This window comes from Salmo salar, chromosome 03 (assembly GCF_965601325.2).
Source record: "Salmo salar chromosome 03, fSalSal1, whole genome shotgun sequence".
Taxonomy (NCBI): Eukaryota; Metazoa; Chordata; class Actinopteri; order Salmoniformes; family Salmonidae; genus Salmo; species Salmo salar.
Genome location: NC_138293.1, coordinates 73,664,655 through 73,689,966, shown reverse-complemented (window position 1 = coordinate 73,689,966; position 25,312 = coordinate 73,664,655). Strand labels below are relative to the sequence as shown.

The following is a 25,312-nucleotide window of genomic DNA, read 5'->3' as shown; positions in this document are numbered from 1 at the left end:
GTTGAAGTGTGACCCTTGCTATCTGTAAATAAAAAAAACAAGAACATTGTGTCGTATGGTTTGCTTAATATAAGGAGTTTTAAATTATTCATACTTTTACTTTTGATACTTAAGTATATTTAAAACCAAATACTTTTAGACTTTTACTCAAGTAGTATTTTACTGGGTGACTTTCACTTTTACTTTTTCTATTAAGGTATCTTCACTTTTACTCCAGTATGACAACTGGGTTCTTTTCCTCCACTGGTCTCTGTTGAAGGTTGTGGGGCTTCCAGCAGAACAACAACCCAAACACACATGAGAAAGCACCCAGGAATGGTTCAAGAATAAACACTGGACTCTTCTGCAGTGGCCAGCAATGAGTCCAGATCTGAATCCCATCATAAACCCACGGTGAGATCAGAAAACAGCAGTTGGTGAAAGGCATCACTCAAACATTGAAAAATTAGAGCAGTTTGCAGCTGAAAAATGGGCCAAATTTCCATGTGCAGCAACCCCATTGATGATTACAATAAGTGTTTTTTTGCAGTTATGTTCACCAAAGGCTGTTTAACCAAGTATTAGCTCCTGGGTGCCATTTATTTTGTCCATGCCATTTGTTGAAATTTTCTTAAATAACATTGTAAACTTAAGTGTCCCCCCCCCCCCCAAAATGGTTCTGCAATGTTGACAATCCAATAAAAAAATGGTTCCATTTGAACTTATTTCAGAAGTTCAAGGGTTCCAATATATTTGTCCACCACTGCACATGTTTCCTTGAAGTGTGCAAACAACATCCGTTCCGATGTGCTGTTATTATTTGGAAGCTATTCTTTTCGGCTCACAGTGCTTTCTTCAGGGCTTTCACAGTGCCTTCCCTTGGTTGGAGGGTGTTATTCACAATGATCCACTATCTGGATAAATAACAATAACAGCTTCTTGGACCTTATCAGCAGTTCCCAGAAGCCTCATACACACCCATAAAGCTCCTGGTCACATTGCGAGTGCAGAATTTACTGCAGTGTACTTTACAAGGCAAAAGTCCTCTTTAATCTACAGGGATGGCCTGACCGACGATTCATTGTCATTAGCAACAGTGTGTTGCCCAGTCAAAGCTGTCTGCTGTATCTGACAGAGGGCCTGCTGAACTCTGCCTGTACCTCTTCTAACATGGTGACTGGCTGCTAGTCACGACCCTACCCCAGATCCACTGAGGAGTGTGGGGACAGAGGGGGAGGAGAGGGGGAAAGGGAGGAGAGGAAGGGAAAGATATTAATGGAATGATAAAGCAGAGAGATCCTGCGGATATCTACACTCGTTTGATGTACAAGATAAAAGGGATTCCTTTCTGTCTCTCTTTCTGATATAAAGTACTGGGCTTGCAGTGAGCAGTTTGCAGTGAGTACAATACAAAGCGCCTCGTCTTCATTGACGAGCCATGCTGTGCTGCACGATACTGTCCTCAGTCATTTATCATGAGCTCATAAAATGCATTATCCTTCCTCAAGCTCCCAATAAGGACATACTGTATGTGATTACACTATGTCAGACAAATCATGAACATACTGTATCACCAAAGAGCACAATGTCCATTAGCTTAACATAAATCAGACTTTATACAATATAATGGCCACTACTAACCCTAACCTAATGCATCTTAGGCAGCATACAATCCTCTGAACCATGGAATAGCAGTGAACTGTTACTTTTTGCCGGAGACATGAATCGTTAACTAATTAATCCTCCCAGAGAGATGTAAATGACAGATTCTTATCTTGAGATTTATATCATTTGTGATTTATCTCACTTCCCTGAGCTGTAGCGATTTCACATGTCCCCTGGCAAAAAACTGTTGAATAAAGCGGAACGGCGTCCAGGCTTTCAAAGAATTTAAAAGGACAAAATCCTCTGGATATCTCCTGCCAAATCCCACAATCCTCTGGGGTGGTGCTCCCACTGCAACCCCTGGGAGGAGACTCTTTATAGAGTATACTCCCCTCCAGTTTCCTCAGTTCCCATTGAATACCAACAAAACAACAGGACAGGCCCTCTCCCACCACTACAGAGGAGAGTCTGGGCTCTTGCTGTTAGCATGCCCTTCTCTGGCTTCATTGGTATGACTGGGAATGAATGAGAGCATTAACCCCACTTTGTGCTACCTGCAATAGGGGGATTATTATAGTGCAGCACCTGAAGCTGGTTAGAGACAGGGGTACTAAAGGAAGAGCCAGGCCTAGTGTTAAATCCTCACCGCTGACTGATCTCTCTGCCTATTGTATCCTACTTAGGGCCTATCTATCTCACTCAGTGGTGTGGTCCGGTGGGCAAAGCCCTTTCACTGTCACTCCAGGAAGTCTTGGTGGTGCACCGAGTGCCCTGTAACAGTTTTAAACTCCAAATTGCTTTCAACAGCAAATGACCATTCGCTAAGCTCCGCCCCAGAATTTTTTGCAACCAATCGCAGTGCGACAACTGTCGAGTCCGACACATTTTCAATTGCATAAATGCTCACTTTTCAATTGCATAAAAGCCAGTGAGGGCTATGGCAAAAACTGAGTTATTAAAAAAAATGAAATAGCTTAATAATTGAACAGTGCAAAGGGAGTATTGTGATTCCTAAAGTGCAGAGTCTGTTGATGGACTATTTTTTGAATCCGAAATTCTACTTTTGTTACATTGTATAACTTGTTTTCCAAAAATGTATGTTAGCTAGCTAAGTTTGCAATGTTATGAATACAACTCTCATCTGCTGTCGACAGCAGGATACGATTTGAGAGCACTAGTTAGCTCCAGAAGTGGTTATAGCTTTGACTGCATGCTGAGTGAATTCAGCACCATTCAGTGGCTAGCTGCACTACAAACATTACCAGGTTCCCTTGAAGCAATTGTAATGACAGTCCACCACAACATATCCAAGAGTTAGTAAGGCGTAGTCTGTGTTTAACCCACTGAGGTAGGGTTTCATTTCATTGTGTATTATAAACAGTTTGAGATCATTTTGAGAGGATTTCGCCAGTAGTTGAATGGGGAATTGGGCTTTTCTGGAAAATGTTGTCCGAGGTTGCAGCAGTAACCAAGGGGGGCAGGGCTTAGTGAAAGGTAATTAGGAAACGTTCCAGAGAACGAGAGTGGCAGGAATAGATGAAATCCCACTGCAAATGTGGTACTTGTGCTAGCTTTGAGTCATCAGTCAATCGAGTTGATTGTCATTGTATGACCCTTTGTTTAGAATGTCTACATACTGAGGTGATTTCAAAAACACTGCATCTGCATTGATTCAACCTGCTACCTCAGGCTCTGCTATGCACATAATATCTTCCATTCTGTCCAATCACATCAATTCAAATTAAGGCACTGTGGTGCTTGTTGTCAGTCACCCACATTTGTGTACATGTTAAATAATATATTGCAACAAAATGTTGCATCCAAGTTCAGTATGGTAAGTGACTCTTAATCTGAAACACTTACGGAACAGTGGACTAAATGTAATTTGTTTTTACATGGTTTTCTCTGTGGCTCCAGGGCATGTACAGTACTAACTGTACTGTACATTTCAGTAATTATGAGAAAAGTCTTTTAAAACAACATACCGTAACTCCACACATGATAATGATAAAAAGGGGCGAACATGGACAAATCAGTGAGCCCTGTTTCTTACACAGGCTAATGAACGTGACAATAAACAATCCAGACTTCATTTAACAGGTTCTGTTTTTATCTTTCAAGGGAAACAGAGCCTTCCTGAAGACACAGAAGAAGAGGGAATTTGACTGAGCTAGGAGAGCAGGGTGGCTGAGGGACAGAGGGACATTTAAAACCAACAGTGAAGATCAAAGTGTTTTGGCAGGCCCCCCCACAGGGCACACATTGTGCTGCAGAAGAAGTGGGATATGAGAGCTATATCTGGACAGAGACAGACAGACCATGTCTAAGCAGAATAAAAATCCACCAAACTCAAAAGGATGATAAATAAAATACATCTACATCCGACACAAAGGCTTGAACAGAGCCAATGAATCTCCTGTACCCATTCTGTCTGACTACCACAATTGTTCCGCTGAAGCAACAGTGCTCCATTGAAGAAACTCCCAAATCTGTCAAAAAATGTAACACCGCACATAAAGTACTGTCAAAAATGTCATTGATAACAGAGACTGATAATAATAGCATTAAAAACAAAGCCTTACCATGTTGGGCTGAGACTAAGTCGTAAGGAAGCAAACAGCCAAATGAAAGAAGTGTCCGTTAACGAGTCACAGTGAACATTGAGTGGGACAAGGCTCTTTTAGAACCAGGAGGAGGAAACATTTGTCACACATATGGGTTCTCATTACTGGCCAGAGTGACCCGGCACCCAGGGTCAAAGCTAAGACATGGAAGGAATGGACAGACACTAAACATCTTTCTACTCCGCCTCTTTTCTTTATTTACAAGACAAAGAATAAAATGGTCCAGGAAGAACCATCTTGTGGTATGAGACGTTTTCTATGAATCTTTGTTAGTGTCCAGCAGATGTTTGGGTCTGGAAGCCCATTCTCAGATGCAGCCAGGGGCCTTCTCCATGGCAGGCCACACAATGGCCAACACTGTGAGACAGAGCTGTGAGGCACTCGCAGGCAACAAGGCCCGTTTTGTGTTGATCCGTCCCTCCATTTCTTATAAATCAAATTGACCCCGTGTGAAGTGTGTTCGAGCTGCCACACTCCCCTCTGATACTGACTGATTGTGACTGACTATCTCTAAGAAGGCATGCAGCCGGCCAGGCTACATCATCTGGCAGCTGGCTAGACAGAGATCTAAATGAAAAAGCGATAAGAACCAGTGAAGACAGCAGACACATTTTCAATCTTTAGAAACCCAAATTTCAAGCGGAGTCGTCCTGTTCAACATCAAGTTCATTTACAGCCAGGATGTCTGACATGTCCTTAAGAACTCATCAAGGCCATGGGGGACTATTTGTGTGGAATATGTTTATATGGCCTATTTATTTTGTCCTTTTCACAATCACTCAGCTTAATGCAAATCAGAACAAAGGCTTACATTACCTATAAGACACAGAACTCATACTCATTTACATTTACATTTACGTCATTTAGCAGACGCTCTTATCCAGAGCGACTTACAAATTGCATTAAGTTATCAAAGCCTGTTATAGTAGTATATCTGGTACGCAATGTGCACTATAGGGACGGCTTCATGATGAGATTCTTGAGATGTTGATGATTGACAACACATGATAATGTCTGAAACAAACACGTTGTCCTCTTGAGTTTTGAATATGAGTTAGAAGAACACATAAGCTCACACTAAACGTTCCAAAGATGAGGACACTGTGTTTCTTGTTGACTGAACTTGTTGACAAGTGGCAAAGCACCGTTTATTAGCTCCAGAGCATACTGGAGCATCATTGACCAACTTCAATGGAGTGTTTCATGTTATCAAACAATCTTCACTGAAGGAGCAGAAATAATTCAATGTTGGTTCTCTCGTCTGATATGAGGGGTATATAAGACAAACATGCGCCTACAGCAGCTGTGGAGTATCTGTATCTGATCAGTTAATGGAGTTCATGAGTTGATCAGACTGATCAGTTAATGGAGTTCATGAGTTGATCAGACTGATCAGTTAATGGAGTTCATGAGTTGATCAGTTAATGAGTTCATGAATTGATCAGACTGATCAGTTAATGAGTTCATGAGTTGATCAGACTGATCAGTTAATGAGTTTTTGAGTTGATCAGACTGCAGAGCATAATAGTCCCTTTTCAGATTGCTCAACTTTCAAATACACTTCATATACTGTACCTTTGATCACTATTGTAAAGTGTACTGTATATATATATATATAGGTACATCGTGTGTGTGTGTGTGTGTGTGTGTGTGTGTGTGTGTGTGTGTGTGTGTGTGTGTGTGTGTGTGTGTGTGTGTGTGTGTGTGTGTGTGTGTGTCTGTCTGTGTGCATGCGTGCATCTGTGAAGGATGTGTGTGTGTGTGTGTGTGTGTGTGTGTGTGTGTGTGTGTGTGTGTGTGTGTGTGTGTGTGTGTGTGTGTCTGTGTCTCTGTCTGTCTGTCTGTCTGTCTGTGTGCATGCGTGCATCTGTGAAGGAGGCCTTCTAGTCAGGCAGGCCCTATTACTGTACAGTTTGACATGAAAGACGACAGGTTTGAAAGGCTTGCTTATTGTCATCGACATCTTGTACTAGAAGCTTTTCACACCAGAACGTGATTGATGTAGCTACGTTAAGAACAAGGAGTTGCTTAAGCTCAGTAAGTAAGCATCCTCTTGTGGAAGATAATGGTGAAACAAGCAGTGTGATGCTTTCACTCATACAGAATGAAAAGGAATAGCCTTTAGAATATTTGATTTGACAATTTAAAATCCATAAAATGTTACACCAAGCAACAGATACATAAATAAACACAGTATCTGACGTCTCAATACATGATCTGGAATTCTTCAAATTGAATTACGTTTGTCACCCCAAAGCACAATATTCAGTATCCAACAACTTGAACTGCAATGTCTTATTTGATCGTTCTCAGTTTATGTATGTACTCATTCATTTGTTATCCCATCCATTCATTGTGTAAGGACACCTTGTGTGAATATTAAGTTCAAAGCCCTTGCAGACTAGGCTATCCTGCTGTCCATGACATATCAAATGTTCAATCAAAGTGAAATACAAATCCTGCTTTGTTAATTTCTAGTTGGCATACATTGGATGTCACTATGTGAGTACACTGTCCTATCGCTCACCTTGCTGTGACATTGCACTCTACAGTCACATGGTATAGTAATGTTCTGATAAAGCCTTGTCTTAAAGGGATACTTCGGGACTTCCCCAGAGTGAGATGAACTTGTGGATACCATATTTATGTCTCTGCGTGCAGTTTGACTGAAGTTGCTAACAAGCGCAATTGCAAACTAGCGTTAGCTCAATGACTAGAAGTCTATGAATATCTGCTAGCATGCTAGTAGATACCCATAGAGTTCCAGTCAGGGGCACCAGGTAGCCTAGTGGTTAGAGCTTTGAGCCAGTAACAGAAAGGTTGCTGGATCAAATCCCTGAGCTGACAAGGTAAAAATCTGTTGTTCTGCCCCTGAGCAAGGCAGTTAACCCACTGTTCCCTAGGTGCCATGGATGTTGATTATGGCATTGTAACAATCGTCTGGAAGAGGGGACCAAGATGGTAAGTGGTCATAATTATATTTAATGAAACACTTTAAAACAAACACGAACGCCAACAGTTCTGCCAGGTAACCACACACAAGACAGAAAACAACTACCCACAAAACCCCAAAGGAAAACAGGCTGCCTAAGTATGACTCCCAATCAGCGACAATGAAGTACAGCTGTCCCTGATTGAGAGCCATACCAGGCCAAAACAAAGAAATACAAAAACATAGAAAAAAGGACATAGAATGCCCACCCAAATCACACCCTGACCAAACCTAAATACTGACATAAAAAAGGCTCTCTCAGGTCAGGGCGTGACAGGCATTCACAAATTCATTTGACTCTGGGGAAGTAGATAAAAGGCCAAAATCCCCAAGTATCCCCTTAACAATGAACAAAAGGTCACATGAAAATGATTAACTTTACTTCTTTGTGAATAATATGGTCTGTAGAGTGGACATATAAGTTATGCCGGTTAATTCTGCCATTCTGATGAACAGAGAGAACAGGGTTCATACTGTAACTGCTGTTTGGATTGGACTGTGGCCATGTACTTATTGTTAAAACAGCTGTATCCAAGTCCGGGGCTTTGTACGCCAGTATTTCCATCCCAATTAACCTGAATTATCCTTTAAAAAGAAGGGAAACAATCCTCTTCAAATCTGCTTGAACGTGTCTGAGTAATCATTTTACTTTTCTACAATCACAACCTACTCTATTTTAAATGTAGCCGAGTCTATGATATTGGATCTTGATTAATGCAACAACCTGGATGAATGAATAGGGAGTGTGTCCAAAGTGCCTACTAAGCACAACTCATATTTATAGCTTTGGGGTCATTTTCAAATGCTCTTCTCAACAACAGCAGATGAATGCTTTGACAGATATTACTGGCGCAAATGTTTCCCCCCTATCGTTTGGCTTGCATTGTTACTATATCATCTTTATATGTAAGTTACAGTATTTCAGCTAGTTTTTCATCTATGAAATATTGGGAGTATCATGTAATATTGTCATTAATATCCATGGCTCTATATATTATTATATGTATGTATGTATAGAGAGAGAAACGTATGCCCAGATCACTGAGCATAGAACTAAACAGTCACAGTTCGTTGCAATCTCTTTTGGTTGTGGTTAATAATGCATTGATGTCAGGTTCTTTATTGAATGGAAATGTGACATATTATAGTGCACGAGTGGTAGGCCTAAATATAACCATAGAGTACCTTGTGCTTAATGGAGTTATCCATGGGCAACAGGTTCATGCAGCTCAAACAATGCATGCCCATTACCCCCTAGCATCAGCAACAAGGTAAGTCTCCCCCCTGTTTGACAAGAATAGCTGAATTCTTATAACTTCATGTTAAAAAGCAGATTTCCATGTTATGTGGTTGCATTCTCAACAGGCTTCTGGACCATTCAAGCGCACAGCTTTTTTGGTGTCAAGGGATTCAGTGATTGCAGTAAGCTGCAAGAAGTAGGTAGGTAGAATGACAAATGACAATTTAATCTTTGACTTTCAAGGAAGAAAAAGCCTGAGGTTAAATGTGTTATACTGTATTCTTAGAGGCCAAAATGAGCGGGGAGGGAGAAATGTCCATCTTCGAGCCAGCTTCCCAGTACCTGAGGAAGTCAGAGAAGGAGAGGATCGAGGCTCAGTCTACGCCCTTTGAGGCCAAAACAGCCTGTTACGTCAGTGATGACAAAGAGCTCCATGTGAAGGGGCTCATCCAGAACAAAGACAGAGACAAAGTCGCCGTCCAGACCCTGGATGACAGAGTAGGTCCACGGTGGAACCAATGTTGTAGCAGTCAGTGGCAACATGGGCTCATTTCCATTCAATGTGCCAGATTGGAGGCTTGCCTTCAGCAGCTTTCAGAACCCTGCTGTATTTTGTTTCTATTTTCCAGACTTTAACAGTCAAGGAGGAGTAAGTCTTTCCAATGAACCCTCCCAAGTTTGATAAAATGGAGGAAATGGTTATGATGACCCACCTCAATGAGCCCTCTGTGCTGTATAACCTCAAAGAGCATTACGCAGCATGGATGATCTATGCAAGTCTTTTACACTGATACACATTTTATTAAATTGATAATCTCATTGTTAAATGTATCTAACAAGGGCATATATATTTATTTTGTATTGACAGACCTACTCTGGGCTGTTCTGTGTGACTGAGAACCCCTATACGTGGCTACCGGTCTATAACCCAAAGGTGGTGAGCGCCTACAGAGGGAAGAAGAGGATGGAGGTCCCACCTCACATCTTCGCCCTCTCTGATAATGCCTATCAGCTCATGCTAACGGGTATGTCACCAACTGCTTTAAATGTCTTTTCATTACATATTGTGATTTTGAACATTCAACTTATTGTGCTTATTTTTCTTTAGATCTGGAACATCAGTCTATCCTAATCACGTGAGTATCATGTGTTTTTCTTTTTTTAATTGATGCAGATATAGTAGTTGCCAGTTAAGTATATTCGAATTACACAATAATCGGATATTTTTCTTCAAGAGTGGAGAATCCGGTGCAGGCAAGACTGTAAACACCAAACGTGTCATCCAGTACTTTGCGACAATCGCAGTGTCTGCGGACCAGAAAAAAGAACCAGTCAGCAAGATGAAGGTAAGTTTATACCTTTTGTAGTGCAGGGGCTTTAACCGGTGCTGTACAGAAATGGGCTTTGACCGGTGATGTACAGGAATGGGCTTTGACTGGTGCTGTACAGAAATGGGCTTTGACTGGTGCTGTACAAGAATGGATGTCAGATACATTTCCTTTCTTGTGGCAGGGAACCCTGGAGGATCAAATCATCCAGGCCAACCCTCTGCTGGAGGCTTTTGGGAATGCCAAGACAGTGAGGAACGACAACTCCTCTCGCTTTGTGAGTGAAACCAGAATCCAACAGAATAGTTTTTTATGCAGAAGCGTAGCAATAAGAGCTGAACAACGTTAAACTTACAGTAAGACACTTTTATTTTCTCAAAAAGGGCAAATTCATTACAATACACTGTGGTACAATGGGTAAACTGGCCTCAGTAGATATTGAAGTGTGTAAGTACAACATTTGTTTTGTTGCTAAAATTAATTTCCTAACTTTATTCATATACTGTATGAGTGATGTTGAATTAATTCTGCTTTGTTACTGAAAGATCTGCTGGAAAAATCTCGAGTGACATTTCAATTGGGTGCTGAGAGGAGCTACCATATATTCTACCAGCTTACTTGCAACAAGAAGCCAGAGCGTATTGGTACGTAGAATCTTGACATACTGCAGTATCTCTCTTACTAAGCCTCTCTCTCTCTCTCTCTCACACACACACACACACACACACACACACACACACACACACACACACACACACACACACACACACACACACACACACACACACACACACACACACACACACACACACACACACACACAAATAATATGGGACCCCATCATATGTGACACTCATCAAATGTGACCCCCATCATACGTTAGCAGGTCTTGTCATCAGGTGAATCATAACTCCAAACACATTTTTGCTAAGAGCAGCTTTTATATACAGTATATATATTTCCACACTACAAGGTTTGAATAATACTGTGAAATTGTGAAACTTATGATAATGTCCTTTTCGTGTAAAAATGTCAGCCCGTTTTGGTGGTATGGACTTTTGGCCTTCCATGGCGACATCACTCCATGGTGACATCATTTATTCATTTATAAACCAATAAGAAAGAGAGTTCCAAACCTCTCTGCCAATAACAGCAAACTTTCCATTTTCCCCTCCCCACTCAGACCTCTCCCAGACAGTGCTAGCAAAATTCTTGCTTGAGAAATTTCTCTTTGCTAAGAAGCTATTTTTGTTTCTTTTTGACCATTTTAATTGAAAACAAATAACGGTAAGGTACTTAATTGTTACACAGAAATGTGATATTGAGATAAAAATGCACTGGTACTGTCACGGTTGTCGTAAGAACGGGACCAAGGCGCAGCAGATGTTGAGTTCCACATATTTATTACAAAGTGAAACTTTAAGCAAAAACAAATAAATCAATAAACGAACAACAAAACGTGACTACGTGGTGCACATGCACAAACACAAAACAATATCCCACAAACACAGGTGGGAAAAATAGCTACTTAAATATGATCCCCAATTACAGGCAACAATTACCAGCTGCCTCTAATTGGGAACCAAACCAAAACACCAACATAGAAATGTTAAACTAGAACACCCCCTCGTCACGCCCTGACCTACTACACCATAGAGAAACAAGGGCTCTCTATGGTCAGGGCGTGACAGGTACAGTATCCTGTTTGTGGGTGTTTTTTCAAAGTCTACGTATGTCAGATACTCCAGTTAGTGTAACTGGCTCCGGTGAGTGTAATTTGCTCAATATTAGGAGTTGAGAAATAAAGTTAAAACGAAGATATTGTCCTCTTTTCTACTGTAGGTACTGTATGTCATTCCAAACGTGTCTATTCTGTTGCTGCTAGCGATATTCCTAAAAACATTGGGAAAAATGTACTTTAAAAAAAGAAGACATTTAGGGACTCCAGTCTAATTGAATTTCCCCCTTTCAGATATGCTTCTCATCACCACCAACCCCTATGACTTTGCCTTTATAAGTCAAGGAGAAATCACCGTGAAGAGCATAGACGATGCAGATGAATTGATAGCTACTGATGTGAGTTGAGTTATGTGGATCAAATATGCATGGTTTATTTTCAGATAGCTTTGATGGCCCTCTATTCTGGCACAGGAAGCTATTGATATCCTGGGTTTTACTGCTGATGAAAAAGTGGGCATCTACAAGCTGACTGGAGTCATAATGCATCATGGGAACATGAAGTTCAAGCAGAAGTAGCGTGAGGAACAGGCAGAACCTGATGGCACCGAGGGTGAGGGGAACACTCTAAAAACCCTTCATCATATGATTGTGTATATCAAAACTGAATCAAATACAATTAATCAGGTAGTCATCAATCTTTGTCATAGAGAACAGGTATTAACAAAACAAAAGTTGTAATGTCATAAATTGATGGTTGTCTGCTCTGTTTGTAAAGTATTGTTGTGTTCTCTATACAGAAGCTGAGAAAGCAGCATACCTGATGGGCTTGAACTCTGCTGACCTGCTCAAAAATCTCTGCTATTCCAGAGTAAAGGTTGGGAATGAGTATGTCACCAAAGGATAAAGCGTTCAGCAAGTGTGGCAACAAGACATAGACATTACGAGTGTTTAGACTTAGCAATAGTCAACTAAGAGGATATTTTCTATACATTATAGGTGTACAACTCCATTGGAGCCCTTGCCAAATCAGTCTATGAGAATATGTTCTTTTGGATGGTCTTAAGGATCAACCAACAACTGGATACAAAGCAGTCCAGACAACATTTCATTGGTGTTCTGGATTTCGCTGGATTTGAGATCTTTGAAGTATGGTTCCAACATATTGATATCTTTCATTACTAATGTTTTGTGAAATGAAACAAGCATACATTGATCCTCAGGCATTCATTTGCATAATACTTTCATATTCCCTCAGTACAACACACTGGAACAGCTCTGCATCTCCTTCACTAATGAGAAACTGCATCAGTTTTTCAATCACCGCATGTTTGTGTTGGAACAAGAGGAATATAAGAAGGAAGAAATAGACTGGGAGTTCATTGACTTTGGTATGGACTTGGCTGCCTGCATTGAGCTTATTGAGAAGGTATTGTCAAAAACCATATACATTGATTTAATCATGTTGAATGCTCTGCATTTGACTGGTTATTCTCAGTAATTAATCATCTCTTGTCCACCAGCCATTGGGCATCTTCTCCATCCTTGAAGAGGAGTGTATGTTCCCTAAGTCAACAGACACTTCTTTCAAGAACAAACTCTACGACCAGCATCTTGGAAAGAACCAAGCTTTCCAAAAGCCAAAGATTGTCAAAGGCAAACCTGAGGCCCACTTCACCCTGGTGCACTATGCTGGTAATGTGGACTACAGTCTCACTGGCTGGCTGGACAAGAACAAGGACCCGTTGAATGAGTGTGTTCTGCAGCTGTACCAGAAGTCATCTGTCAAAATACTGTGTATGCTTTATGCAACCTTCTCTGCAACAGACGGTAACCATGCATTTTTAGTTTATATTACCTGATCAAATTAGATCAACTGACCATGAAGACCATCTTAATTCATCTCACATAGCTAAAATAACAGGCCATGCAGTATTGATAATTATTTCAACATTGTTTCTTTAGAGCCTGCGGCAGGTGGTGCGGCCAAGAAAGTTGCTAAGAAGGGAGCATCGTTCCAAACAGTTTCCTCTCTGTTCAGAGTAAGTTGTTCATGTGCAGTTGATCAATGTGCAGTGCTGCATAGACAAAATAAGACATCACTCTCTGATAAGAGAATTATCTAATAAAGGTAAATTAATCAATAATCCATTATTAATTAGTAGTTATGTAGCATGGATAATGAATAATTAATGTACTGAATGGTTAGTCCCATAAGGTCTAGTAGAAGGCCGGGACAAAATGTGTGTGTGTGTGTGTGTGTGTTTAAGCAAGGGTGTTTTTAGCAGGGAGGTATCTCCAAGGTTTCTCTAATCTTGGGGGAAAGGAACGGGCAGCACTGGATAGTGATTAACGGTTGTGAGAAATCCGGGGAGTGAAACATACATCTAATATTTGTGTGTATGTATATGTGTAGGTTAACTACGGTTTGTGTGGAGGAGTGTGCGTAAATGAGGAGCCTGGTATATAATGATGCTTTGTTATTGGGACCGCAGAACGTTCTCTGAATAAAGCCCAATGAACCTTTTGCAGAAAGCTGAGTCCTTGCCTAATTATTTAACCCATTGTCTTACAAACCTTGGGAATTAGTCAAGGCTTATTGATTGTTAATTATTATCATTAGGATAGAAAATTCCTTTAACACTCTCCCCACATGAGCTATTGTATATAGTCTATATACTGTAACTACACTTCCTGATACATTTTTACGTTACATATTTTCAGGAGAACCTTGGCAAGCTCATGACAAACTTGAGAACAACCCATCCTCACTTTATGCGGTGTTTGATTCCAAATGAGACCAAAACACCAGGTACTCAGGATAATCTGCTCAATTTCAACTCCAGTGAAACTTTACTGCCTTGAGATACTGTTAAATGTCATTTTATGCTTCCATCATAGGTGCAATGGAGAACCAATTGGTTATCCACCAGCTGCGCTGCAATGGTGTGTTAGAGGGTATCAGAATCTGCAGGAAGGGATTCCCAAGCAGAATCCTTTATGGGGACTTCAAGCAGAGGTAAATTGGGGGACACATGTTAATGTAACGGAGTTAAGAATGTGCCTTAAGCTCACTCCACAGCTGGCTTAAAATGTCACCGATGGAGCTATTCAATTGGTACCTTTTGAATAGCTCAAATGTTTGGTAAGTTGTCAAGGAGGGACGGCTGTGTGTTTGTGAGCAGAGGATCACTGGTTCGAGCTCGGTATGGGGACAGGGACAGTGGAGGAAACTAAACTGTTAGCAGCACACTGACGTCGGTTTCATTAGGGACTACTTGGTATACGGTTTCTAGTGTATTCAGTACTAATGCTTGGTCCCATGTGTTTCAGGTACAGGATCCTGAATGCCAGTGCTATCCCAGAGGGACAGTTCATGGACAACAAGAAGGCTGTGGAGAAACTGCTAGGCTCCATTGATGTGGATCATACTCAGTACAAGTTCGGCCACACCAAAGTGCACTTTTCACACTGCATACAACATTCACACTGTAATAGTAATGCACAAACCCTATATTGTTAGTAAACCAAACTCCTCTTTTTCAGGTGTTTTTTAAAGCTGGTCTCCTGGGTGCTCTGGAGGAGATGAGAGACGAGCGCTTAGCCCATGTTGTGACATCTACTCAGGCACTGTGTTTAGGATATGTTGTCAGACCGGAGTACCAGAAGATGATGGCCAGAAGGTATGGAAACACGGGTCTTTTGCAATATAAACACTGTGAACTCTGGGATATCACTTAAGTCAATTTTGAATGAAATCTAACAGAATAATCTTGACTTTACTTTGATAGGGAGTCAATTTACACCATACAATATAATTTCATGAACATGAAACACTGGCCATGGATGAAGCTATATTTCAAACTCAAGCCTCTTCTGAAGAGTGCAGTCGGAAAAAGAGATGGCCCAAATAAAAGGTGGACTTCACTAAGTGCAAGGAGGATCTGGCCAAATCAGAAAGCAGGAGAAAAGAGCTTGAGGAGAAGATGGTCTCCATTGTCCAAGAGAAGAAACTGAGGCTGATCCTGCTGTTCGGGCCAAGCTAGAGGAGCAGAGGGCTGACCTCTCCAGGGAACTTGAGGAGATCAGTGAGAGGCTTGAGGAGGCTGGTGGAGCCACTGCTACTCAGGTTGAGATGAACAAGAAGCGTGAGGCTGAGTTTCAGAAGCTGCGTCAAGACCTGGAGGAATCCTCTCTACAGCATGACGCTACCTCTTCTACTCTGCGTAAAAAACATTCAGACAGTGTGGCAGAACTGGGAGAGCAGATGGACAATCTCCAAAGAGTTAAGCAGAATCTGGAGAAAGAGAAAAGTGAGCTAAAACTGGAGGTGGATGACCTGTCAAGCAACATGGAGGCTATTGCTAAAGCAAAGGTAAGTTAACAAATATTTGTTAATGTTTGTTTTTGTTTTTGAAATATATATTGAAATAGCTACAGTTTTTTAAATTTGTTTGGCTGTGGAGAGTGGGTGGAATGAGGAATCACTGCAAGCGGTTTTTTACCAGGGGTTGTCGGAGCAACTCAAGGACGAGTTGATCTCCTATCCTGAACCTAGTGACCTGGACAGTCTGGTAGCATTAGCGATCCGGGTGGATAACAGAATCCGAGAGAGGAGGGAGAGGCAATGGGGCACGTCCCATCAATCAGCTACTCGGTTACCATTCGGGTCAGGAAGTGGACCGGAACGAGTCGATCATTATTCACCTCACTGGATTAGTGGAGGGGTCCTGCCTCCAGATCCTGAAACCATGCAAGTGGGGCGGCATGGGTTAACCAAGGAGGAGCGCCAACGTAGACGTGAGACCAACAGCTGCCTCTACGGTGGTAGCTTGGGACATTACATCTCCGCTTGTCCCCAGCGCCCGTTAACCTGTTATGGCTAGGGGGCAGTATTTTCACGGCCGGATAAAAAACGTACCCGATTTAATCTGATTATTACTCCTGCCCAGAAACTAGAATATGCATATAATTATTAGCTTTGGATAGAAAACACTCCAAAGTTTCTAAAACTGTTTGAATGGTGTCTGTGAGTATAACAGAACTCATTTGGCAGGCCAAAACCTGAGAAGATTCCATGCAGGAAGTGCCTTGTCTGACAATTTCTTGCCCTTCTTGATTATCTCTATCCAATACAGGGGATCTCTGCTGTTACGTGACACTTCCTACGGCTCCCATGGGCTCTCAGAAGGCGGCAAAAAGCTGAATCGTGGCTTTGCAGGCTCTGGCTGAAAAAAAGTAGCGGGTTTGGATAGTGGCTGGTCACAGTACTGTGAGACTCACGCTCGTGCACGAGGGGATCCCATGTTTTTATTTTCTCTCTCTTTGTACGTATACACGCTTTCCCGGTCGGAATATTATCGCTTTTTTACGAGAAAAATGGCATAAAAATTGATTTTAAACAGCGGTTGACATGCTTCGAAGTACGGTAATGGAATATTTAGAAATCTTTTGTCACGAAATGCGTCGTGCTCGTGACCCATATTTACACTTCGGAGAGTGTCTTGAACGCACGAACAAAACGCCGCTTTTTGGATATAACAATGGATTATTTTGAACCAAACCAACATTTGTTATTGAAGTAGCAGTCCTGGGAGTGCATTCTGACGAAGAACACCAAAGGTAATCAAACTTTTCTAATAGTAAATCGGAGTTTGGTCAGGGCTAAACTTGCTGGGTGTCTAAATAGCTAGCCGTGATGGCTGGGCTATCTACTCAGAATATTGCGAAATGTGCTTTCACCGAAAAGCTATTTTAAAATCGGACACCTCGATTGCACAAAGGAGTTCTGTATCTATAATTCTTCAAATAATTGTTATGTTTTTTGTGAACGTTTATCGTGAGTAATTTAGTAAATTCACCGGAGGTTTGCGGGGGGTATGCTAGTTCTGAACGTCACATGCTAATGTAAAAAGCTGGTTTTTGATATAAATATGAACTTGATTGAACAAAACATGCATGTATTGTATAGCATAATGTCCTAGGGTTGTCATCTGATGAAGATCATCAAAGGTTAGTGCTGCATTTAGCTGTGGTTTTGGTTTTTGTGACATTATATGCTAGCTTGAAAAATGGGTGTCTGATTATTTCTGGCTGGGTACTCTGCTGACATAATCTAATGTTTTGCTTTCCCTGTAAAGCCTTTTTGAAATCGGACAGTGTGGTTAGATAAAGGAGAGTCTTGTCTTTAAAATGCTGTAAAATAGTCATATGTTTGAAAAATGGAAGTTGTTGTATTTTTGAGGAATTTGTAATTCGCGCCACGCCTATCATTGGATATTGGAGCAGGTGTTCCGCTAGCGGAACGTCTAGATGTAAGAGTTAAACTGCCCGGCACGCTAAGGTTGGGAGGACTTTTAGCGAGCCAGTTTCAACCTCTCAATAGTCCTGACAGACCCCGTTTTCCTGCAACACTCATGAACAAGAATCAGAGTTTAGCAATTAACGCTTTTATCGATTCAGGTGCCGATGGCAGCTTTATGGATGCCGACTTGGTGGAACAGCTGGGGCTTTCCAAGGAGCAATTACCGGAAGCCATTGAAGCTACCACTCTGAACGGCAGTAGTCTGGCACGTATCACTAAGAGGACTGAACTGGTTAAGATGCTGTTGTCAGGGAATCATTCAGAGGTTATCTCATTCTTCATTCTGCCTTCTCCCCATGTTCCTCTGGTTCTTGGATACCCCTGGCTGAGAGAACACAATCCCACGTTCGATTGGGTGACTGGCAAGGTAACTAGCTGGAGCATTGAATGTCATGCTAACTGCCTTAAAACTGCCTGTTCCCATTCTGTTCCCAGTCAGGTCATTGAGTTTACCCTCCCAGATTTGTCCCTGGTTCCTGAAACATATCACGATTTGGGTGAAGTGTTCAGTAAGCAGAAGGCGCTGTCACTTCCTCCCCACCGACCATATGACTGTGCCATTAACCTGTTCCCTGGAGCTACCTATCCCAAGGGTCGGTTATACAGTATCTCTCGACCTGAACGTGAAGCTTTGGAGACCTACATAAAGGAGTCTCTAGCTGCTGGTCTCATTCGTCCCTCGTCATCACCCCTGGGGGCAGGATTCTTTTTTGTGAGTAAGAAGGATGGCTCTCTTCAACCTTGTATTGATTATCGGGGTTTGAATGATATTACGGTCAAGAACAAGTATCCCCTGCCCTTGATGAGCTCTGCTTTCGACTCCTTACAGGGTGCTACTGTGTTCACGAAGCTGGATCTACGCAATGCGTATCATCTGGTCTGGATCAGAGAGGGAGTTGAGTGGTTGACTGGCTTCAATACACCGATGGGTCATTTCGAGTATCTGGTGATGCCGTTTGGACTGACCAATGCTCCAGCAGTATTCCAAAGTATGGTTAATGACGTCTTGAGAGATATGATCGGTTCTGAACGTCACATGCTAATGTAAAAAGCTGTTTTTTTATATAAATATGAACTTGATTGAACAAAACATGCATGTATTGTATAACATAATGTCCTAGGTGTGTCATCTGATGAAGATCATCAAAGGTTAGTGCTGCATTTAGCTGTCTTCTGGGTTTTTGTGACATTATATGCTAGCTTGAAAAATGGGTGTCTGATTATTTCTGGCTTGGTACTCTGCTGACATAATCTAATGTTTTGCTTTCCCTGTAAAGCCTTTTTGAAATCGGACAGTGTGGTTAGATAAAGGAGAGTCTTGTCTTTAAAATGCTGTGAAATAGTCATATGTTTGAAAAATTGAAGTTTTTGTATTTTTGAGGAATTTGTAATTCGCGCCACGCCTATCATTGGATATTGGAGCAGGTGTTCCGCTAGTGGAACGTCTAGATGTAAGAGGTTAAAATCCATTTTTATGCCATTTTTCTCGTAAAAAAGCGATAATATTCCGACCGGGAATCTGCATTTAGGTAAACAGACGAAAGAAAATAAAGCATTCGGTCAACTCGGGCACGCGCCTAAGCCCACAGTACTCTGATCGGCCACTTGCCAAACGCGATAAAGTGTTTCAGCCAGAGCCTGCCTCGATATCCTTCAGCTTTTTCCCGGGCTCTGAGAGCCTATGGGAGCCGTAGGAAGTGTCACGTTATTGCAAAGATCCTCAGTCTTCAATAAAAAGAGCCAAGATAAAACACAACTTGTCAGACAGGCCACTTCCTGCATGGAATGTTCTCAGGTTTTGGCCTGCCATATGAGTTCTGTTATACTCACAGACACCATTCAAACAGTTTTAGAAACTTTAGGGTGTTTTCTATCCAAAGCCAATAATTATATGCATATTCTAGTTACTGGGCAGGAGTAGTAACCAGATTAAATCGGGTACGTTTTTTATCCGGCCGTGTCAATACTGCCCCCTAGCCCTAACAGGTTAGCTGCCCTGACTTCTAGCACCAGGACCTTCAGTTGGAATCCTGAGGCAGACCGAGTATTTCTGTAATTGAAGAGTCGATTCACCAACGCCCCGATTCTCTCTCAACCTGACGCTGCTCGGCAGTTTGTCGTGGAAGTGGACGCGTTTGATGTGGGGGTTGGCTCCATCCTGTCCCAGCGAAGCTCCACTGACGGTAAACTCCATCCCTGCGCCTTCTACTCTCGTCGTCTTTCGTCTGCGGAGAGGAATTACGATGTGGGTAACCGGGAGATTCTCGCGGGGAAACTGGCCTTGGAGGAGTGGCGTCACTGGTTGGAGGGAGCGGAGCAACCGTTTATGGTCTGGACTGTCCACAAGAATCTTGCTTACGTGCAATCGGCTAGACGTCTCAACTCGCGTCAGGCCAGGTGGGCTTTGTTTTTTGGACGCTTTAATTTTTCCCTGACGTTCCGACCTGGGTCTAAGAACGGCAAGGCGGACGCCTTGTCCCGGATGTTCTCCAACGGAGGAGAGTGGGGCCAAGACTGAGACGATTCTTCCCCAGAACTTCGTCGTGGGAGCAGTCACATTGAGGATTGAGTAGGAGGTTCTGGCGGCCCTTCGGACGCAGCCCGGTCCCGATATCGGTCCACCCGGTCGGTTGTTTGTGCCTGAATCTGTCCGTTCTGCCGTCCTCCAATGGTCCCACGCCAACAAGATGGCTTGTCACCCGGGGGTGGCTCGGACGATGGCGTTACTACGCAGACGATTTTGGTGGCCTGCCATGGGAGAAGATACCCGGAGGTTTGTTGCTGCATGCCCAGTATGTGCACAGAATAAAAGTGCCAATCGGGCCAGCTCTGGACTTCTTCACCCCCTACCTATTCCCCGGCGACCATGGTCGCATCTGGCCCTGGACTTTGTCACTGGATTGCCCTCTTCTGATGGGAACACGGTCATTCTGACTATTGTGGACAGATTCAGCAAGTTCGCCCACTTTGTACCATCTCCAAGCTTCCCTCTGCCTCTGAGTTGTCCGAGATCCTGGTTAGGGAGGTTTTCAGGGTCCATGGGTTGCCCAGTGACATAGTTTCCGACCATGGTCCTCAGTTTACCTCTGCTGTCTGGAAATCCTTCTGTTTGGCCATTGGAGCTACTGTCAGTCTCACGTCTGGATTTCACCCCCAATCTAATGGTCAGGCGTAGAGAGCCAACCAGGAGATGGAATCCACGCTGCGCTGCCTTGTCTCCTCCAACCCCGCCTCTTGGGCCTCTCAGTTGCAATGGGTCGAGTATGCACACAATACTCTCCCTACATCTGCTACTGGGATGTCTCCCTTCCAGTGCCTGTACGGTTACCAACCTCCCTTGTTTCCTTCTCAGGAGAAGGATCTCGCGGTACCCTCGGTCCAGGCCCACATTCGTCGTTGCCACCGGACCTGGCATCGGGCCAGAAAGGCTCTCCTTAGAGTTTCTGACCGTTATCAGCTCCAGGCGAATCATCGCCGGATTCCAGCCCCCGCTTATGCCATCAGAGATAAGGTATGGTTGGCTACACGGGATCTTCCTCTGCGGACTGAGTCGAAGAAACTGTCACCAAAGTTCATTGGTCCGTTTGTGGTGGAGAGAGTGATCAATCCTGTTGTGGTTCGACTCAAGTTGCCTAGAACGCTCAGAGTTCACCCCACCTTTCATGTCTCCTGCCTCAAGCCTGTGCACCTCAGTCCTCTGCTACCCCCTCCGCCTCCTCCTCCTCCTCCTCGGATGATCGGAGGTGGTCCAGTCTACACGGTGCGCCGCATCATGGATTCCAGACGGCGGGGTCGGGGTTTCCAGTATCTCGTGGACTGGGAGGGGTATGGTCCTGAGGAGAGGAGTTGGATTCCTCAGCGTCAGATCCTTGATGATGCCCTCCTTCGTGACTTCTACCGCCTCCATCCTGACGCTCCGGGTTGTCCGCCCGGTGGCGTTCGTCGGAGGGGGGGTACTGTCAGGAATCCTGCTTCCTGAGTCTGTTTTCTGCCTGAGCTGACTGTTTTTTGTTTTGGAGTCTGTTTTCTGAGGTTCCTGAATGCACCCTGTCTGGTTGCCAGGCGACGAAGCTAGGCGGGAGAACTCTTGATTACCCGCACCTGCATCTCATCAGCCATCTGCACACCTGGTCCTGATCATCACCTCTTCTCTTCATAAGCCCTGACCTGACATCCATTCCCTGCCGGATCGTTAGCAATAAACAGTATGTTGTGTCAGCGTATCAGCCTAATGTTACCAGAGTTAGTTTTGTTGTTCTGTACTTTTTGCCGGTTACTCACCCCCGTTTACTCTGTCTACAGTCATCCTCCCGGAACATTCAACTCCCTTGCCTGGCCGTCGGTGGTTTCAGTGACATCATTGGATCTGCCTATTCACTCTCATCAACTCACCTCCGCTGCCGCTCCGTCTCCTGGATTATTCTATTTTCACCTCGAGACTGTAAATAAATACTCACCTTAATTTTACTCACCTTGTCCTGGTCTGCTTCTGGGTTCAGCTTTAGAGAATCGTGACACATTCAGGCCTCTCTGGAGCATAAGGAATCTAAACTCCTCCGTGTACAGCTGGAGTTGAACCAGGTGAAGTCTGAAGTGGACAGAAAGATTTCTGAAAAGGATGAGGAGATTGACCAGCTGAAGAGAAACAGCCAGAGTTATTGATTCCATGCAGACCAATCTGGACTCTGAGGTCAGGAGCAGGAATGATGCCCTGCGAGTTAAGAAGAAGATGGAGGGAGACCACAATGAGATGGAGATTCAGCTGAGCCATGCTAATCGAAAGGCCAGTGAGTCACAGAAATAGCTGAGATATATACAAGTTCAGCTCAAGGTTAGCTGATGGAAACATACGTACTGTACATGGAATATACTGTTTGTCTTGCAGTTATAGGAGAGACTTCACCATTTCCTCTTACTTTGATCAATTCATTCCCACATAGGAAGCACAACTCCACCTTGATGATGATGATATTAGAGGACAGGAGGATATGAAGGAGCATGTTGCCATGTCTGAGAGCAGGAGCTGTTGCAGGATGAAATTGAGGAGATGAGGGGTACTCTGGAGAATACTGAGAGAACCCGTAAAACAGCTGAGCAAGAACTAGTGGGTGCTAGTGAGAGAGCGCAGCTATTGCACTCACAGGTACAGTACTCCACTTTCTTAATCACCTCTGCCCTAAAGCAACAACTAATTTAATCTAAAAATACAAAATGTCCCCATTGTAATTTGCTGAATTACATATTTTACAGAATACAAGCCTGGTCAACAGTTTCAAGAAACTTGAGGCTGATCTCACCTCAATTCAGGGTGAGATGGAAGACAGTATTCAGGAGGCCAGAAATGCTGAGGAGAAGGCCAAAAAGGCTATCACTGATGTAAGTTTATATTCCGCCTTATTTACTGTCAGTGTCCCTTTAATGGTTATCAATGTGCTAAACTGTTTTTATGGTTATCAATGTGCTAAACTGTTTTTATGGTTATCATTGTGCTAAACTGTTTTTATTGCATGTTCAGGCTGCCATGATGGCAGAGGAGCTGAAGAAGGAGCAGGACACAAGTGGTCACCTGGAGAGGATGAAGAAGAACCTGGAGATCACCGTCAAGGACCTGCAGCAGCATCTGGATGAGGCAGAAAATATTGCCATGAAGGGTGGAAAGAAGCAACTCCAGAAACTGGAGACAAGGATAGTGTTTGTATAGTTAATATTATAATAGAACTTTGACTACTATTGGAGATGCAGATGACAATGTTATGCTGGTATTGTGTGGTGGTAATAGTTGCTGGTTTCAATCAGGTGAGAGAGCTGGAGAATGAGCTAGAGTCAGTGCAGAAACACATCTCAGATGCTGTCAAAGGCATACGCAAGTATGAGTGCAGAATCAAGGAGCTCACCTATCAGGTAAATATCAGTTGGATGGATACACTGCATGCAAAACTTCACCATTGATTTCCTCATCACCACAGTTCTTTGGTGCGTGGGAATTCTATGACCTCTTTTTTAAAACAGTCTGCGGAAGATAAAAATAACATCATTAGACTTCAAGAACTGGTGGACAAGTTACAGCTGAAGGTTAAAGCCTACAAGAGACAGGTGGTGGAGGCTGTGAGTACAACTCAATCCAGACCAGTTTACATATGGTTTGGAACCTCCCTTAAAAATGTTGATACTTGATTCAATTTAATTTTATAGGAGGAGCATGCCAATACCCACCTGACCAAGTTCAGGAAGGTGCAGCATGAGTTGAAGGAGGCTGAAGAGCGTGCTGACATTGCTGAGACCCAGGTCAACAAGATGCGGGTCAAGAGTCGTGACATGGGCAAGGTTAGTTGATTGGATAGCAAACTTACTGCATTGTATTTTGTTCATACAATAAATCTGACTAACCAAACCTGATATACTGAAGTGGCATACAATATATTCCTTACTATTTCTTTATTTTACAGGGAAAAGTCAGTGAAGAGTAGCAGATGGCTGGCATTCTGAAGAAAACGTGGGAAATGCCTGCAACATTAAGCAACATACTCTTAACCAACTTCCAAATACCTCATTTGTTTAGTCTAATGGATATTGATGAGAACTGTAAGAAAATGGTCAAGAGGTGAAATGTAGAAGTTGTAGATGTATTATTTTTGGTTTGCAGTAGTGGATGCATGTTGCCCTATAATAATAAACTTTCAACATGATTTGTGTTTATTGATTCATTGTCTGGATACACAAAAGTTAGCCTATGCTATTTGAATAAAATCAGTAGTAAAAAAATATACAAAATAATAGCCTAGTATTTATTTCTGCTCTATCCCATTTTGAATGGCGCAAAATCCACTCAACATTAGGGCCTACCTACACAAAACAGGTTCACAGTTGACAAACCTAGGTCTTGCATTCCATTTGCAGACAGTGGCTTACCGGGCATTCAGCTCAAAAAAACATGTCAAAATGTCCCTACAGAAACGTTTTTTCTTTAACATTCTGCCCCCCACTTCCACCCATAGCATTGCAGTATCCTAATGGAATTCCTATTGCTGCAAAATAATCTAAAAATAATAACTTAATACATCCAACACTGATACAATTATGAATGATTTGGTGGACTCATAACCTGGCCTAGCATGATTACATAATGACTACCCACTGGGCACAAACTGGTTGTATAGTGACACAATGTATGTGACGTTGAATATATGTGGAAAATTCATTGAATTTGAATACAACGTCAACTGTTTTGAGGGTGATATTTCAACCACATAGACAAAAAATATGTTGAATTTGTACCTTTAAAACAATGTCAGATATCTATGTTATATCTACGTTACATAGGCTGAGCAGCAACTCCTACTGGACTGTTCTCTCTGCTACCGCACGGAAAGCGGTACCGGAGCACCAAGTCTAGGTCCAAGAGGCTTCTAAACAGCTTCTACCCCCAAGCCATAATACTCCTGAACAGCTAATCAAATGGCTACCCAGACTATTCCCCCCCCCCCCCCCGCATGTACATAATTA

The 25,312-nt window shown here is 42.8% G+C and overlaps 1 protein-coding gene and 1 pseudogene across 2 annotated transcripts in view; one reads left to right on the top strand and one right to left on the bottom strand.

Annotated features, from left to right (window-relative positions):
* The window catches only part of LOC106601502 (growth arrest-specific protein 7), a 31,602-nt gene extending 27,329 nt beyond the window's left edge, over positions 1 to 4,273 (bottom strand). The window contains exon 1 of one of the 2 annotated variants that reach the window (XM_082971482.1): positions 4,167 to 4,273. In XM_082971482.1, the coding sequence (XP_082827608.1) occupies positions 4,167 to 4,169 (3 nt within the window). In that variant the 5' untranslated portion in view covers positions 4,170 to 4,273. The remainder of the gene's footprint in view (positions 1 to 4,166) is intronic. The other variant, XM_014193726.3, reaches the window with a different exon arrangement.
* Positions 4,274 to 8,734: 4,461 nt separating this feature from the next.
* LOC106601498 (myosin-4-like) lies at positions 8,735 to 24,276 on the top strand (annotated as a pseudogene).
* The last annotated feature ends 1,036 nt before the right edge of the window (positions 24,277 to 25,312 follow it).